At 42.8% G+C, this 17,644-nt stretch overlaps 1 protein-coding gene across 7 annotated transcripts in view; it reads right to left on the reverse strand.

Moving 5' to 3' along the window:
• LOC125636283 (charged multivesicular body protein 3) overlaps window positions 1–17,243 on the reverse strand; it is a 55,462-nt gene extending 38,219 nt beyond the window's left edge. The window contains exons 1-4 of one of the 7 annotated variants that reach the window (XM_075128121.1): window positions 15,930–16,035; window positions 15,298–15,568; window positions 10,594–10,733; window positions 1,502–1,617 (exon numbers count right to left, since the gene is read on the reverse strand). In XM_075128121.1, the coding sequence (XP_074984222.1) occupies window positions 1,502–1,617; window positions 10,594–10,733; window positions 15,298–15,568; window positions 15,930–16,007 (605 nt within the window). In that variant the 5' untranslated portion in view covers window positions 16,008–16,035. Of the gene's footprint in view, window positions 1–1,501; window positions 1,618–10,593; window positions 10,734–15,297; window positions 16,037–17,226 lie in introns of those variants that run through there. The other 6 variants (XM_048849197.2, XM_075128119.1, XM_048849198.2 and 3 more) reach the window with 6 other exon arrangements.
• Window positions 17,244–17,644: the final 401 nt, after the last annotated feature.

Genomic DNA, 17,644 nt, shown 5'->3' on the forward strand with positions numbered 1-17,644 from the left:
GGGTACTATTGTCAAGGTTCAAACAAATGGCTTGTCCACACATGGAAGTCAGTGCACAGTAAGCTAGGATGTGAGCTTAAAGTGCACTAGATACTCCACACTAACTCCCCATGTGGACATTCTTACTGAGCACTTTTTCCAATATGCAGAGGCAGCCAAAAAAGTGAACAGAATGTTGGGAATCATTAGGAAAGGGATAGATAATAAGACAATATATCCTATTGCCTCTATATAAATCCATGGAATGCCCACAGCTTGAGTACTGTGTGCAGATCTGGTCACCCCATCTCAGAAAGGATATACTGGAATTTTAAAAGGTATAGAAAAGGGCAACAAAAATGATTATGGATATGGAACAGCTTCCATAGGAGGACAGATTAATAAGACTGACTTTTCAGCTTGGAAAAGAGACAATTAAGGAGGGATATGATAGAGGTCTATAAAATAATGACTGGTGTAGAGAAAGGAAATAAAGAAGTGTTATTTACTCCTTCTCATAACACAAGGACTAATAGGCAGGAGGTTTAAAACAAACAAAAGGAAGTATTTCTTCACACAACACACAGTCAACCTGTGGAACACTTTACCAGAGGATGTTGTGAAGGCCAAGACTATAACAGGGTTCAAAAAAGAACTACATAAGCTCATGGAGGATAGGTCCATCAATGGCTACTAGCCATGATGGGCTGGGATGCAAAATCATGCTCTGAAGTCTCCCTAGCCTCTATTTGCCAGAAGCTGGGAATGGGTACAGGGGATGGATCACTTTATGATTATCTGTCTTGTTCATTCCCTCTGAAGCACACCTGGCATTGGCCATAGTTGGAAGACAGGATACCGGGCTAGATGGACCATTGGTAGACCCAGTATGGCCGTTCTTATGAGCACTAAGAGTGCCTTTGGGCAGCTTAGCTTAATGTACTTTCAAAGTACATTAAGCTAATGTGCACAAAGGCTCTACTGGTGCACAGTAAGTGTGTGTCCACACAATGAGTTAGTGTGGAGTAGCTAGCATGTAGAGCTCCAGTGGACTTCCCCCCGCACCCCCTCAATTTGGACAAATCCCCAGTTAAAACACGGTGGCTATAAAACATATACATTTTGCCCCCCTTTTCAGACTAAGCTTTAGAGTCTTGTAACTAATAAATTTATCCAACATGGGCCAAATTCAGCCAGGTCATAAGTGAGCACAATTCCCATTAACTTCAGTCATGGCTATAAAGCCAACAGATTCATTTAGTCATCTTTCCACACTGCTGTACTCTACCCTAGCCCAAATATATATTTCTCAGACGCTACTTTTAGTAGCAGCAATTTTATGGGTAATTACATTATTTATGAAAATCATAATGGAGAGTTTTGAACATACTTTAGCAGGGATAAAAACCTGTAGGTAGCAGCCTTTTGTCATGGCTACCTGTACAACAGAAGGCATTCCAGTTAGAATCCAACTGTACTTTAAGACAGCCTATGGATTTAAATTGCCCTTTAAAGAACATACCTGGGGTCACTGGAGCAGTTAAAAGTGCCTGTCCGTATGCCAAATCTTGATACTTTCTTCACCATTTTTTCCCAATGGACTTTACCCACGAGAGGACTTCTATCATTCGCTATCACCTATTGCCAAAAGGAGGTGGGGGGGGGGGGAAGCTTTAGTGCCAGAAACAAACTTAATCAACATTTTACAACATCTGCTCTCCTACAATTAAGTTAACTTTTCATGAAAACAGAAACCGGTTCATCCTCAATATTTCATTTCCTCCAAAATATACTAAAGATTTTATTCTGAAGTTTTCTCTATCCCTAGCTAAAAGATTGTGTTTGGTAAGTGAAGCTGTAACATTGGTAGGAGGAGTATTATGGTTTCTTGCCAAGAGAAAAACATGTCAGGAACATGACAACTAATACAATTATTTGCTACATACCAAAGGTTCTAACATTTAATAGCAGCCTTGCAAAACTCATTAAAATTTACCAGCCCAGGTACAAAAATATGCTTGTTCTTTACCAGTGAGGAAAATGTTAGTGATACATTACTAACCAGTCTCTCTTTTCTCTCCCAATGAGAAACTAAAACCTACCCAAAAGAGAGTTGATCCAGAGCAAGTAGAATTATACATAGCTGCTTTAGACTACACACAACCATTACCGTATTAGACTCCCTAAAGCCATTTGCCAAAGAAGGCAATGCTGTCTAGTGATTAGATCCACAGACAGGCACCTAGGAATTTACTTCCAACTCTACCAGTGATTCACTCTATAACTGTATGTAATCACTCCATGCCTCATTTGTAACATGAAGTTCCTTCCCCATTTGAACATGAGATTAATACTTCATTCACAGAGAAGTTCCAAGGCTTAGTTATTAATGTCTATAAAATGCTTAGAGCCTCTTTGTTTAATAATTTATTTGTGACACTTTTGATCAAACACTCATCTGACTTATCAAAACCAAGAGAGAGTTAAAAAACTGCCTGCAGGCTGCTGACAGGTAATTGTAAGTTACATGATTGATCACGAATCAATCAGTATGACATTACAGTATCTACACACACTGCTTATTTTAGAAATGCTTAATATGCCCTAAAAGCTGACTGGTTGCCACTTTTTAAATGATTTCAGACTTCACTTTAAAAACTCACATTTGTCAAGTGTTTATTAAAATAAACACAGTAAAACTGGTCCCAATGATAATCTGACCTAACAATAGGAAATTTCACACACACTTCAAAAGTTGATATCTCCATCATGATTAGCCACCCTATGTTGCTCGTGCAGGTGGCTGCATAGTCACTGTGAGCAAACATTAGCACAGCTGAAACATAATTAAAGATTGGATGTTCAGAACCCCAAACCCTAAGACAGCCAGAAACACTCCTCCGTTGTATAGGGGAAAAAACAAGGCTGTGGGAAGTCCAGAGGACAAATATATTTTAACATTACATAAAAGTGAAACACTACTTCACTGTCTCTCCTATTTCCATACTGCACTATCCAGTTACTTGTAATGACAGCCAAGAAAATACAGTTACTAGTAGGCTTCAGTGTAATTTGGCTGTTTGCACTGATTGCACCATTACAGCACAATTGCATTATGTTCAAATGACAAAAAAGCTTCTCTCTTGGAACTGGTTATTTATTTGCACTAGAGAATAAACACATTATTAGTGGTTTTAAACCATGACGGATCTAGTTAAAAAACTAATTTACAACATGGTTTTGCAAAATGAAGTTTTGCTAGCACATCTTGGAATTGTGTCTTTTGCTTTGTTTTCTTTGTAAAATACTAAGATGGCAAAGAGCCATATATTGCAGCCACTTTGCACAGTGAACACCTGCTGACATCACTAGTTCAGTGCATAGACAGGATAGGACTTTATCCTCTATGCATCACATTTCATGGTAGACGTATTCATAATCTGCAAAATGTTATCAGTTTGAATGGGAATTACTGTAATAAAATTTATATAATATTAGTCCATTAGTGATTTAATGTGTCAAGAGGATCCAGTATGATAAAAAAAGTACTGTGTTAACTAACAATCCCATATATATTAAAGATTATATGCATAGTCTGAGTCTAAATACAGGTGAGAAGGGTTAGTTAAGTTTACACAGTCCAGATCACTGCTATTTGTATATGGAAGAGAGAAGACAAATTGCTGTCACGTAACAACTAGTCAGGTAGAGTAGTGTGGCAACTTGGAGAGGCACAATAGTCCAGTAGTTAGGGCACTAGCTTGGGAGATGTGGATTCAATTCCATGCTCTGCCACAAACTGCCTGTGTGGCCTTGGGTAAGTCATTTAGTTTCTCTAAGCCTCGGTTCTTCTACAGAATTGAAAGGATAAGTACTTTAAAAGATGAGATGCTCAGATAGTATGATAATAGATGCCATCTATATACTTGAAGACAGACAGGTGTTCCCACTGATAAATGAAAAACATGAAAGCAGAATTAAAGTTAGTATTGGATCATTAATTCTATTTTAATTTTAAGCAATATCTTAAAACAGTATTATTAGACATGTATATTTTTTAAAATGTTGCAATTAAAAAACCAGAATTAATTAATGTAGGAATATATAATTTGGCAACAATGTAAAATCCTGTTGATTTTGACAGGAAATTTCACAATAAAACTTGTAATGTAATATCTTTGTTGACACTGGATTAGAGTGAAAGGTCCCAAACGATTTCAAGTGAGAGACTCATTTAAGATGTGACTCAAAATTATGGGACGAAGGGACCAAAAAGCCTTTAAGAACAGATATTTGGATGAATAAGGTATAGATTGTGATGGTGCCCCCCATAAGGCTTTATGGAAATATGCTTATTTATGTATATATAACATAACTGGAATATGTTTTACGCTACATATGCCATGTAACATATCTCTGTAAAGTTATGATCTACTGAATCTATTAATCCTATTTGTATGCATGTGTCATTGTTGTATTCGAAGTTATGAAAATTGGCTGTGTATTTGCTTGATTTCTAAGTAGCCTTAGTCAAGGATTTGGTCAGCTTCTTGAGAAAGGAATGTGCAAATTAAGTGCCCAATCAAGAAGCACTTAACGAACAATGGATCTTGGAATGCTCCAATCCACATAAGAAGTCTACTTGAGGACGTCCAAGGTATCATGTGACCCATGGCTGCTACCTGTAAATTCTGAGTCATGCATGGACATGTGACTGGCCCATGTGACTCCAAAACTCCATACTGTAGCTGAGATTCTACACAGGGGGAGTGAGGGGTGTCCACCCACCAGAGAAAGTCTATTTAAACCCCGGGGGGGGGGCCTCCATTTTGTCTTCAGCTGGCTAAAGAGATAGCCTCTCCACCCGCAAGGATACCTGAAAGAAACTGGAACAAAGGACAGTAACTACAGGGGGTGTGAGTGATTGCTGGACCCTGACTAGAAGGAGACTAGTTTGTAAAAGGAAGCTTACTAGAATTCCTTTAAGGGTGAGGTTTTTATCTGTATTCAGTTTTCTTAGACATAGACTTGCGTGTTCTATTTTATTTTGCTTGGTAATTCACTTTGTTCTGTCTGCTATTACTTGGAACCACTTAAATCCTACTTTCTGTATTGAATAAAATCACTATTTACTTATTAATTAACCCAGAGTATGTATTAATATCTGGGGGAGTGGGGGGGGGGGCAAACAGCTGTGCATCTCTCTCTATCAGTGTTATAGAGGGCAAACAATTTATGAGTTTACCCTGTATAAGCTTTACATGGGGTAAAACAGATTTATTTGGGGTTTGGACCCCATTGAGAGTTGGGCAACCGAGTGTTAAAGACAGGAACATTTCTTAAACTGCTTTCATTTCAAGCCTGCGGCTTTGGGACACGTGGTTCAGACCCTGGGTCTGTGCTGGAGCAGACTGGCATGTCTGGCTCAACAAGACAGGGTGCTAGAGTCCCAAACTGGCAGGGAAAGCAGGGCAGAAGTAATCTTGGCACATCAGCTGGCAGCCCCAAGTGGGTTTCTGTGATCCAACCCGTCACATAGATGCCTAGAACAACATCAGTAGAAAGTGGCTCTCCCTCTCCCAACAAGAAAGAATCTCAGACAATTGCGCAGCCAAATGGTTTCTCCATCATTAGCTAATCAGTATAGTTGCTACTTGCTTTGCCAATTGCCCTAATCAGGATTTTTTAAAAACTATTATTATTCCACTATAAATCCCATACAAGTGTTAAAGGGTTTGATATAAACCAATGAACTTGAGGAAATTAAACACTCCTACTGTCCAGATCAGCTGCTGTGTCTACGCAACACAGAAAGATCACTCCCTTTTCCATTACTCCAGAAATACACAAACATGAACACACCAGGGGAGCAGCCTAAATTCTAAGTTTCATTTCTGCTGTTGGTGTAAGCCAGATATCCCTCATGCTATTTCATGCAGAGTTTTTTATAGGTCATAATAATAATATCTAGTCCCTCATTAAATTTCCAAGAAGATGTGCAAACATCGCAAGACATGTGAATGAAGGGTCACACAGTTGACAACTGAAGACAAGAACCGCATTTAATTATAAACTTTGGTATAGTCTCCAGTATAGTATGTCATTTTAGCATTTTTGATTTCTATAAGTTTTTCCCTCTGCACTGTAGTTACAAGACATACGATAAAAATTTTCTGTGCATTTGAGGCACAAGAGGGAGGATAAGATGCAGGAGAGGGATTAAGTATATTTTGATGCAGAAAACATTAAAATAGGATTAACTAGACAATTTTAATGTTAAATAATGCTTTCAACATGTCACATACAGAATAAGGTATAATGCATGGTGATTTAAAATGTAGTACTTTATCAAGAACACAGGGTGACTAAAGTTGTTTGACTGAAATAACCCAATGTTGTTGTAGCTGTGTTGTTCTCAGGATATTAAAGACACCAAGTGGGTGAGATAATATCTTTTATTGGACCAACCAATCTGTTCTATCTTGTACCTAGCTGTGACTCTCTGAGTACATTTCCCAGACCTGAAGAAGAGCTCTGTGTAAACTCAAAAGCTTGTCTCTCCTACCAGCAGGAGTTGGTCCAATAAAAGATATTACCTCACCCACCTTGAATCTCTAAAGGAACCCAAAGCATTCTACAAACTGATACAGAGCCTACTTGGGGATCATTTCACCTATCTATGGTGAAACAGCAGCTGTTTGAAAGAAATACCAACTTAAAAGAAAAAAAGGGGACTGAACGGGCGGTCTCACACATCTGAGGAGAGTGCATTAACCACAGAGTTCTGGATATTCTGAAAAGGCCTCCCCTCAGTCTCTTACGTTAAAGCTGTTCCATTGTGGATAAATACTTAGAGTCACCAGGCCAGAAAGAGAGAGCGAGAGAGAGAGAGAATGATTCTGTAGTCAGGTGCTTAGGGCACACTCTTGGATGGAGATCCAGGGACCAGTCCCCCTGCTCCAAGTACTCAAAAGTATTTATATACAGTAGAACAGCTTCTACTGGAGACTAGGAGTCCTACATCAGAATATCCCTTTGCTTAATGGTTAGAGCACTCTCCTGAGGGATGGGAAACCCCCTGTTCAAATTCTTTCCCTGCTTCTGGCAGAGGGGTGAATTGAACCTGAGTCTCCCACATCCCAGGTGAGTACTCTAACCACTGGTATAAAAGTTATAAGATGGGCACCATCATCTCCTCCTCCCCCCCCCTCAGATTTTGAATGGGACCTGATCTAGTAGGCAGCCTCTGAGCATACCTACTGGATCAAGGGTGACAATACGTCCTGTTTTGGTTGGAGAGTCCCTTTTTTAAGCCCTGTCCTGACTTTTTTTTGGCAAAAGCAAACAAGACAGATGCCTAGTTTTGTGTAAAAAAAAAAAAAAAAAAAAAGTGGGGTGCGGATACATGTACGGGGGTGGGGGGGAGTGGTGATGCCAACCCTGCACAGGGAGAGAGGCAGGGCTCAAGTGGGGGACAGGCAGGGCTCGAGCAAGCAGCATCTCTAGTCTCAGCCTGACGCAGGGGGAAAGGCAGGGCTTGGGCGAGCAGCAACGCCAGCCCCGCATAGAGTTTGGGGTGGGGCGGGGCACCTCAGGCTAGCCTCATGTGATGTTCTGTTTTCCCTTTGGGAAATATAGTCATCCTAATCAGGCCCCATCTGAAAGTTAGGCAGACAAACATCTATCTTCCCCAGTTTGTGAAGTGCTCTGGGGCTTAAGCAGGAGATAGGTGTCTGGATCATGCATGCCCAGAGGCAAAACCTTAGGTGATTAGGGAACTTTTACAGGAAGGCTTGAATGAGTTCAGTAGAAGTCTTGTGGATTGTAGTGGACTCTAAAACTGGAACTTAGGTGCCTAAGTACCTTTGTGAATCTAGACATAAAAGACTATTTCCATTGGAAAAGATGTAAGTGATTTATAAATAACAGCCTTCTTTATTAAATGCAAGAACAAGAGAGCACTTGATGAATTAAAAGGCAAATATAAAAGTTAAGACCTTGTGTGCAAAACACAAAAACAAGAACCTCCCAAAAACACAAAAAAAGTTTGTTGCCACATGACATTATTCAGGCAAACCAATTAAATTCAGAAAGACGTCAACATTTTACATGAATTAGAATATCCTTTGCAGCTGCCCTCTGACAGTCCTTATTTCATTTTAGCTCTGCTTATGTTTTCATGGCATAAGCTAATCAGCAGCTGAAGCCTGGAAGTTTCCTTTTCCTCTCCGCATCCATGGTATAATGTTGCACAGGTATACTGTGAGGGTTTCACAACTTCCTCTGACACTTCCAGCAATGGCTACGGTCAGAGACAGGAGACCTGATCAGGTTTTTGCAGGTCCATCCATTTATGGTATATGGCAGTAGTTAAGCCACAGCCCTGACAACTATAACATCATTTAAAGAGGCATTTTATCTGTAGATGACTTGCTGTATATTTGAGAGTCATATAGTGTAACAATGATATTGGAATCACTCATGTCATCAGGCATGAAGAAATTCTAGACCCTGTCTGCAGAGTTGAGGCTGTAGCAGGAGGGATAAGAGGAAGCGAGAGTGCCACACACCAATCCTACATCAACATGGTTATCAATATGGTAAACTGGACTGGCCTCAGCTCTTGGATTTACTGCTTAACCTCCTTGTCAACCAAAGAGAAATGCCATAACATCAGGATAAAAGGAAAGAAGTGATGAGCTCATCAGCTAATACAAGAGAAAGAATGTTGCTGCTTTAGGGACTCCAAGGAAGCTCCATGCAGAAATATCAGGCACTTTGACATATGCAGTCATTGAGGAAGGTGAGATTGCTTGTATTGATGCACAGATTACCAGATTATTTTGGATGCTTTGTGTAAGAGTTCACAAAAAAACAAGGAACATAGCCACAAAATATTTGACATTTCTTTGCATACTGACTTTGATCTGTTTCTTCAAATGTTTATATTGCTGGCCGTAAACAATACACTCACAGATAAACCTGTCTTAAGTGAGCCCTCACTTGACTAGCCTTTGCACCCATCAGTTTCAGGAAAAATCTAACATCTCTGTACTTTTTCTGTGCCATTATTTATGCATGGGACAGACCCCTGGGGGCACAACAACAAACAAAAACAAAAAAAGTGTAGACCCACTATCTTATCCTCTTTCAAAACCCCGAAACCTGTCACTTTAAGACCATCCTCAATTGTATAGACTACAGAACACTGGCAGCTGACCATGGCTGAGCATGCGATGAGCTGTGACTGTCACTCTTACTCTGCTTCATTACAGCAGCCAAAACTGACTGGAGATCCAGGGACAGTACCCCGATAGGTATCCCAGCTCCCTTCTGTTTCCCAGCAATTAGTGCAGGCAATGTGGGGGAAAGGAAGGTAGGGCAGGCATCTTCCCTGGGCACTGCCCATGAACACTGGAGTCCCTATCTTCGTTACCGATCTGTACTTAGAAGGTTAAGTCCTCTGACTATTAGCTGTCTTGTTAAATTTCCAAGCCCTACATATGTATATGGCTCAGAGCGGCCAATTAGATGGACAGAAGCAGGACAGATTGATCAGATAAGTTAGGGGAGAAAAAAGAAGTATGATATCAAGAAATTTGAGAAAGAAAGGAGAAACAGAAAATATAGGGGGGAAAGTAGAGGCCACAATGTAGAGTAAGAAATGGGGGGGGGGGGGGGAGAGTGAGAGGAGGAGGAGAAACAATGAAAATAGTTCAGAAAGTCATATACCACAAGCTACTATTAGAACAAAAAATGGAGAGAAACCAAGAATGGAAAGGCGATACTACAGCTCTCTTCTTTTTATTCTGTAGGACGAGGCAAACGCTATTTAGTGAATATGCTATTCAATAAGTTGCACTGGATCAAATAATTTATTCAATGATTTTTATTTTTACAGTGTTGTGACAAACTCTACAGCTGGTCAAATACCATTCAAAAATACCAGTTATAGCCAAATAATTATTTCTAATATAGTCTACTATTTGATCAGTCATAGTAATAAATAACTACATTTTTAAAATGTATTCAGTAAGCTGATGAATACTATATTGCAATCAAATTCAGTATGCAATTGAAAGTGCACAACTAATTTTATTCCTTTAAAATTGTTGTGGCTGACCTTTGGGAAGGTGCTAACACACATTTTTCATCCTGGCCAGCTGGGGGTCAAGTACATTTCCCCCATATCCTTAGCTTTGCCTACTGGGATGTTTCATAATGCATATACATAACATACAATGGCAAATTCTTACTGTACCTGGCTACATGCCAGTGTAATGTGTACACTTAAGAACAAATATGTATTATTGTGCTATTTACTGGTTCTATATTAAATGTCTCTTACTAAACAGCATACTATAATGAAAAACTGTTATGATCGGTATAGGAGCTCTGTCACTTCCTATCCTATCTGCTGTCGCACAGGTTAGTTCTCTCGTGCTTGTTACCTTGGAGTACCCTTCTGGGGTTTTCCTTGTACCACAGAGTCAAATGCAGTCTCTTAGCAAACTCAGATCCTACATGTTGCTATTAGATGAACTAGTCTCCAGAAATAACTTCTCCTTTGAAGCATATTTTAGCCACGATCAAAACTAGAAAAATTTCCAATACCTGTACCAGCCAGATACCATCCTTTGTGTCTTCTACAAGCTCATAGAAGTGCATTTCACCACTGAAGTTTGTACTGGAAACTGATTCAGAGGCCTCTTCTTCCTTGAGAGCAGAATAGAGCTCACCCTCCATGATGTCTCCTGAATAATGGACAGAAGAAAAAAAAAAATTACACTACATTTGATAAAGGTCACATTAATCAAAAATATTCCGACACGAAAGCCATTTCTTTGTCAGATAGTGAAGATTTTGTTGATTACATTTTACATAGCTGGGTGAAGCATCACTTCAGTCCAAGGACCATTAAAACTATTCTTAGTTTATTTTTATATGTATTCATACTGTTAACACACACACCAATTTTAGCTGTCAATAAGCCATGAGAAATGAACATTACACAGATGCATCTACATATGTAATTGGACATACTGAAAAACAAATGTATTTTCAGCCTCGTAAGTCCCTGTTGATGTTGACTGAAATTTGCAGTACTAAATTGGAAGACATCAGTTTTAGTTTTGATGTCTACTCCTTTATTTTACATGAAATTTAGTTCTACTGTGAACACAGAGATCACACAAAAGACAAATTGTTAAAACTGCCAATTTAGACAGGTTTTTAGAATTCCAAACACTATAATTAGAATTTTACTTACAATCGAATAATCTGACGTAGCTTTTACACAGCTAGCCTATGATTAAATTATTCCATTCTAAAAATTTATTTATTCATTCTATTTACAAAGTAGTAAACATTTCCTAAGAACTTCAAGCCTAGTAACATGGTTTCCTTAAAACAATGTATGTAAGCGTATTTGATCATCTCTCTTTGTTATCTCATTTCCTTTCCCATACTTCCTTTTAGAGACATTACAAACCAGATTATATTGTTAATACCGAATAACATTGTAGCACTTACTGTATTAAACTCTCTTGAAAGTTTTTTTTTTGTAAACAAGGAAGTTGTTTCTTACAAAATGTACGAAATTGAGAATTAAAGTTGAACTCTTGGTTGTTAGAAAGCTATGAACTTCATTGAGAGACACCATCACATGATTTAAAGCCAAAAAAAAAAAAATTGTGTAAAATTGTTACAAAACTTAATAGGAGTGTTTCTGTGACATTTAAAAAAAATCAGTGACAACGTTTTGTTTGGAGTTAAACATTCCCCTTCAGTGTTTGCACCCACACATTACAACATTATGAAAGCACATGAGCCAAAAAGCAAAAGTGACAATCAACACAAGTGAAACTGACTAATCAGTTGTCACTGTTCAAACCAGGGAAGTAATAATAAATAATAATAATAAAAAAAAGTAACTAAACAAGGTAAATGGTGAAAAGCAAGTTAGATTTTTAAAGTGTTAGTGTTAACAGTACCAGCAATTAATATCAACAATTAATTTTTTTAAGTCAATGGGACCCAAATCTCTTCTCACTTTCACTGGTGTAAATTAAGAGTCAATCCATGCGAGTCTTTTTCTTTCTGCCCAAACACTCTGAAGTCCTAGCTCCCACTACTGTTGCCTCTTCTCCATCCTCCCCCTCTCCTACACCCACATCCCATTGACAATCAATTTAAAAAGCAGCAGCTAAAATTATCTTCCTTGCCTGTTACTCAGTCCACATCAGCCCTTCCTCCCAACCACATTCGCCATATCACATTCTAATTTCACATCCTCACCATCAAGGCCCTTCTACAACACCGCACTTCTTTACTGGTCTGCTCAATCCTTATGTTGCTTGCCACCTTCAAAGATGCCAACCTCATCCTTTCTCAGCTTCTCACACAACATTTCCATGCCTAATTCCTGACTGTGTTTTGTATATGTATAGAACTATAAAACAACTACACTACCCTCTCCTCAAGACCCACCTCTGAAGCAACACCTGTAAGAAACCAGTCAGATTGCTAGGTTGAGAAGCACATAGGGAAAGCTGGCACATTATTATAAAGATTAACATATTTGTTGGTATCCTTCTCTCTTCCTAGACTTGATGGACTAGATCAGTGATACTCAGACCTCAGTGGTTCAGAAGCCACATTAGCAATCGACATTATCCAAAAGAGCCACAGTAGCGTGAATTCATTGTTTCTTTAATATTATATATTATTATTCTTACAGCAAAATGATGGACCAAGTATTATTATTTTATCAACTACAATGGGTTAATAACATAGTAAAAGCATCCTGATTGGCTAATAAATAAATCACACAGTGTTTTAATATAATGTGAGGCAAAGAGCCACAGGAGATACATTAAAGAGCCACTTGCGGCTCATGAGCCTAGGCCTGAGTATCACTGGGCTAGATTCACAAAGGGTTTTAGGCATTGTGATGCGAAGCGTTGCAATGCTTAACGCCTGGGTGCCTAGGAAATTGCTGTGATTCACAAAGATAGAGTTAGATGCTCAGGCTTCCTATAACAGAGGGAGATAGGCACCTAGAAAAGCTAGAAGCCAGATTAGAAGCCATCTAAGCTAGCCAGTTGGAGGTGCTAAGCCATGCCCCTCTCGGGGAGTTCCGTGCCTAAATCCATGGGCTGGAGCAAAGTGCCTATCTCTGCTTGGGATTCTCCGCTGTGAACCCTCTCCTGAGTCAAGTGCCTAAGGTATTTCTTACAAAAAGTTCAAGCTGGGGAGAAGAAGAGCTCCCTCATAACTTTTAGCCCAATGGTTATGGTATTCACCTGGTATGTTATGACTCTGTGGTTCGATTCCCCCTCACCCCCCCACTGCCTGATGGCAGTGGTGCCTGATCTGCCACTTGCTGTTCCAGTTTGGATAAGTAATTAAAGAGTCATTGGGCAAGCGAGAGACAGAGTGCACACAAGTGTGTAAATAGACAATACTGTACATAGAAACAACCTGAACTTAAAACAGAAATCAATACAGGTGACTTTAAATCTTATTAAAAGATGTATAATCTGTTTGGCCCATACAAGGTTGTACTTAGGTTTGTGTGGCCCTTCTGTGTAATAAATTTGGGCACCACTGCCCTAACCCTGGGCTAAAATTTATGTGGGAACACCTCTGACCATCATGGGCCATTTTAAGTGCAGTTAGATATGCTAAGAGCACACCAACCAGATCAGGCCCCACAGGTGAGTTAGGCAGAGGAGCATTTTTCTTCCCTCAGCTAATTAATTGCACTAGGCCTCGGGCGCCCAGACATCTAGAATGAAGCACCAGTGTACATTCCCAGAGGCAGAAACATAGGCACCTAGGGAAATCTTTTCCAGCAAAAATGTGAGTGCTGAGTGAGTTTAGGCACCTACAGGGCTAGGTGGCAGTGGAGCAGAAATTTTGTAAATACCAGTGGTATCTGGATTTTACACACCTAAAGTGGCAGTTAGATGCTTAAGTCCCTTTGTGAATCTAGCACCATAGGTCACTTCTCTTTTTAGATAGCAGGCTCTTTGGCACAGGAGTTAGTTACATATCTGTGCTATGTGCTGCATAAACACACACATAAGAATGTTGGTCCTAACTGGGGTCTTTGAGCACTATGGTAATATAAATGGTAAGTTAGAGGAGTTCCACCAGGGCAAGACCAGTGTGACCAAAATTAGGCCCATAACAGCGTCCTTTTAAAAAGTTAATATTCTGGCCTATGTAGTTACAGTGCTGAGGGCTAGAGTAACCAGGAGGATGCAGAGTGGGAGGGGAAAAAAACGTTTGATTTTTAGAAGCTAAGCTCAGAGTAACAGCCGTGTTAGTCTGTATTTGCAAAAAGAAAAGGAGTACTTGTGGCACCTTAGAGACTAACCAGTTTATTTGAGCATAAGCTTTCGTGAGCTACAGGTCACTTCATCGGATGCTGAGCTGTAGCTCACGAAAGCTTATGCTCAAATAAATTGGTTAGTCTCTAAGGTGCCACAAGTACTCCTTTTCTTTTTAGGAAGCAAAGCTGACAGCATACTTCCTACTGTGCAAACATAATCTAACATTCAGATTCAATCCCCTTCAGCAACTCAGACTAACTTCTCTAAAATAGTCCCTTTCCTGCTTGCTCAGTAACTAGTCTATTGAATATAGAAGGTCTATTTTCTTGACAGATGGTAGAATATGATATTCACATTTACAACTTCTGTTAGAAATTTAATGTATTTCACAGTTCTACAGCTTTTTGAATGATCTCTTACATTTATCACACTAATATTTTATTATTTGGTCTACCAAGACAACTGGTTATTTATTTAAATTCTGCTTGGAGAGCTGTTAACTCATAAAGGTGGACATAAGGTTGAGAAACAGAGACATGTATTGTATATAACATTTGACAAGACCTGCAAAACTGAGGCTCTGTCCCCTCACAGTAAGCATATCATGATACTTTGCATAAAAGTAGCATTTGTCTGGATGTCCTTGGCCAAAATTTCCCCCCTCCCACAATACTATAGTAAGGCATACCCTGTGCCAGTTGGCTGCTGTCCTATACTCCAGAGGTGGCTGCATTTCAGTAGTGCTGTATGTACAATCTGGAAAGCACTTTAGGACCCTTCTGTATGAAAGCTGCTATTAGAAATGTAAGATTATTACAACTGAGATGATTTTGTTCCCCAATAAGCTCTTAATGTGTATTAAGGTTTTTTTAAAATCAAGTGTTCAAAGATTTTTAACTAAAGAAAACCATTCCTAGGCAAAAAACCAGCAAACGTCTAAACGTTAATGGGTGAAATATCTTCTTACATGATCTCTTACCTGACTTCTCCACCAGCTCCCTGACATCTTTCTTTTCCGGCAGCCCAGAGTACCCAAGCCCCCTGCACTCCAAAATGGTCTTCAGCTTCTTGAAGCTCAGGGCCACTGGGTCCACCAACTGGGTGGCAAAGAAGCCAGTCTCATACCAGACAATGGCCTCAAAAAACCTGGCCAGGACAAACAGGACCAGAAAATAGAGAAGCAAGAAAAACAGCTTCAGCCACATCTTTCCTCTCTCTGTGTGTGTGACTCTCTGCAGAGAGAGCCAATCCTAGGAGAGAGAGAAAGAGAGAGATCCCAATGGAGGAGACAGGGGGAAGGAGCGAATTATTCAGACCAATAACCCCACTGCTGCCGCCGCCTGGATCCTCCTCCTCGCCCCTGGCTTCTGGGCCCTCTCCTTGCTGCCCTGGTCCCCAGTCAGGTGTTGGGGGGAGAGAAAGGAGATCTCAGGGGTGTTGCCAAGTTGGCCGGGGGAGGGGGCTGAGCCCCCAGTGAGGCCGGGGAAGAGGCCGGGGAGGGGAGGGGAAGAAGCTGATCTGTGTGAGGGGGATTTGGAGAGGAGACGCCTCCCCTCGGGGACTCCCCGGGCTGAACGGTCAGCGGGGTGAGGCGCTGGGCCTGGCGCCTGCCTGCGAAATCCGGGTCCCCGCCTCCCGCGCCCGGCCGCCGCCTGGCCCCAGCGGAGCCCGAGCCGCCGGCCGAGCCATAACAAGTGACGTCGCAGCCGGGGACAGCCGGGGAGGGGGCAAAGGGCAGCGGGGAGGGGGCACCTCGGGCACCGCCCCCTCCCTGTTTCCGCCCGCCCCAGGGCCCCGGACACTTAGTTCCCTCCCCCCCACATCTCTTCCCCGGCCCCTAATCCCCCCTCCCCCACATCCCGGGCCCCGGACACTTATTCCCCCCCCATCTCTTCCCCGGCCCCTAATCCCCCCTCCCCCACATCCCGGGCCCCGGACACTTATTTCCCCCCCCCATCTCTTCCTCGGCCCCTAATCCCCCCTCCCCCACATCCCGGGCCCCGGACACTTATTTCCCCCCCCCCATCTCTTCCTCGGCCCCTAATCCCCCCTCCCCCACATCCCGGGCCCCGGACACTTATTTCCCCCCCCCCCCATCTCTTCCCCGGCCCCTAATCCCCCTTCCCCCACATCCCGGGCCCCGGACACTTATTCTCCCCCCCATCTCTTCCCCAGCCCCTAATCCGCCCTCCCCCCCATTCCCGGGCCCCGGACACTTATCCCCCCCCCCCATCTCTTCCCAAGCCCCTAATCCGCCCTCCCCCCCATTCCCGGGCCCCGGACACTTATCCCCCCCATCTCTTCCCCAGCCCCTAATCCGCCCTCCTCCCCATTCCCGGGCCCCGGACACTTATCCCCCCCATCTCTTCCCCGGCCCCTAATCCCCCTTCCCCCACATCCCGGGCCCCGGACACTTATTCTCCCCCCCATCTCTTCCCCAGCCCCTAATCCGCCCTCCCCCCCATTCCCGGGCCCCGGACACTTATCCCCCCCCCCCATCTCTTCCCAAGCCCCTAATCCGCCCTCCCCCCCATTCCCGGGCCCCGGACACTTATCCCCCCCATCTCTTCCCCAGCCCCTAATCCGCCCTCCTCCCCATTCCCGGGCCCCGGACACTTATCCCCCCCATCTCTTCCCCAGCCCCTAATCCGCCCTCCTCCCCATTCCCGGGCCCCGGACACTTATCCCCCCCCCATCTCTTCCCCAGCCCCTAATCCGCCCTCCTCCCCATTCCCGGGCCCCGGACACTTATCCCCCCCATCTCTTCCCCAGCCCCGGATACTCATTCCTCATTCACCCCCCCCCATCTCTTCCCCGGACACATGCCCCCCAGGGAATGATCCTCCCCCCCCATATCCTGTGACTGGGATTATCATGTGCTAAAGCACACGGGCAGCAGAGCGTTTACCTCAGCTCGCCGCTCCCGGGCTCCCTGTGGGACCGAGTCGCCCCCACCCAAGCGAGCCGAGGCGGAAGCGGGAGAGGCTGAGGCGTGGGGCAGGCATGGTTTTAGCACCCCGAGCCGGGCTTTTTCATAACCGCGTTGGCGAGTCCGCAGCATCCCTCCCCCACCCCGGCCCTGCTGTGAAGGGCTGACACCCCACGAACAAGGGAGCTCCAGGGCAAGTGAACTGGGGTGTAACCGGAGGAGCCCGGTCCTTCCTGCTGACAGCGGCTGCTCTACCTGTGTGAAAGCCAGGCAGCTGCCTAGGGCTGCAGGTTTGACCCGGCCACCCCTCTGTCATGATGGAGAGGTGGCTGGGTCAAATTTGGGTGGCCTTGTAACCCCATGGGCCAGGTCACAATGCCACTTACTCAAATATGGC

This window comes from Caretta caretta, chromosome 4 (genome assembly GCF_965140235.1).
Source record: "Caretta caretta isolate rCarCar2 chromosome 4, rCarCar1.hap1, whole genome shotgun sequence".
NCBI classification, from domain to species: domain Eukaryota; kingdom Metazoa; phylum Chordata; order Testudines; family Cheloniidae; genus Caretta; species Caretta caretta.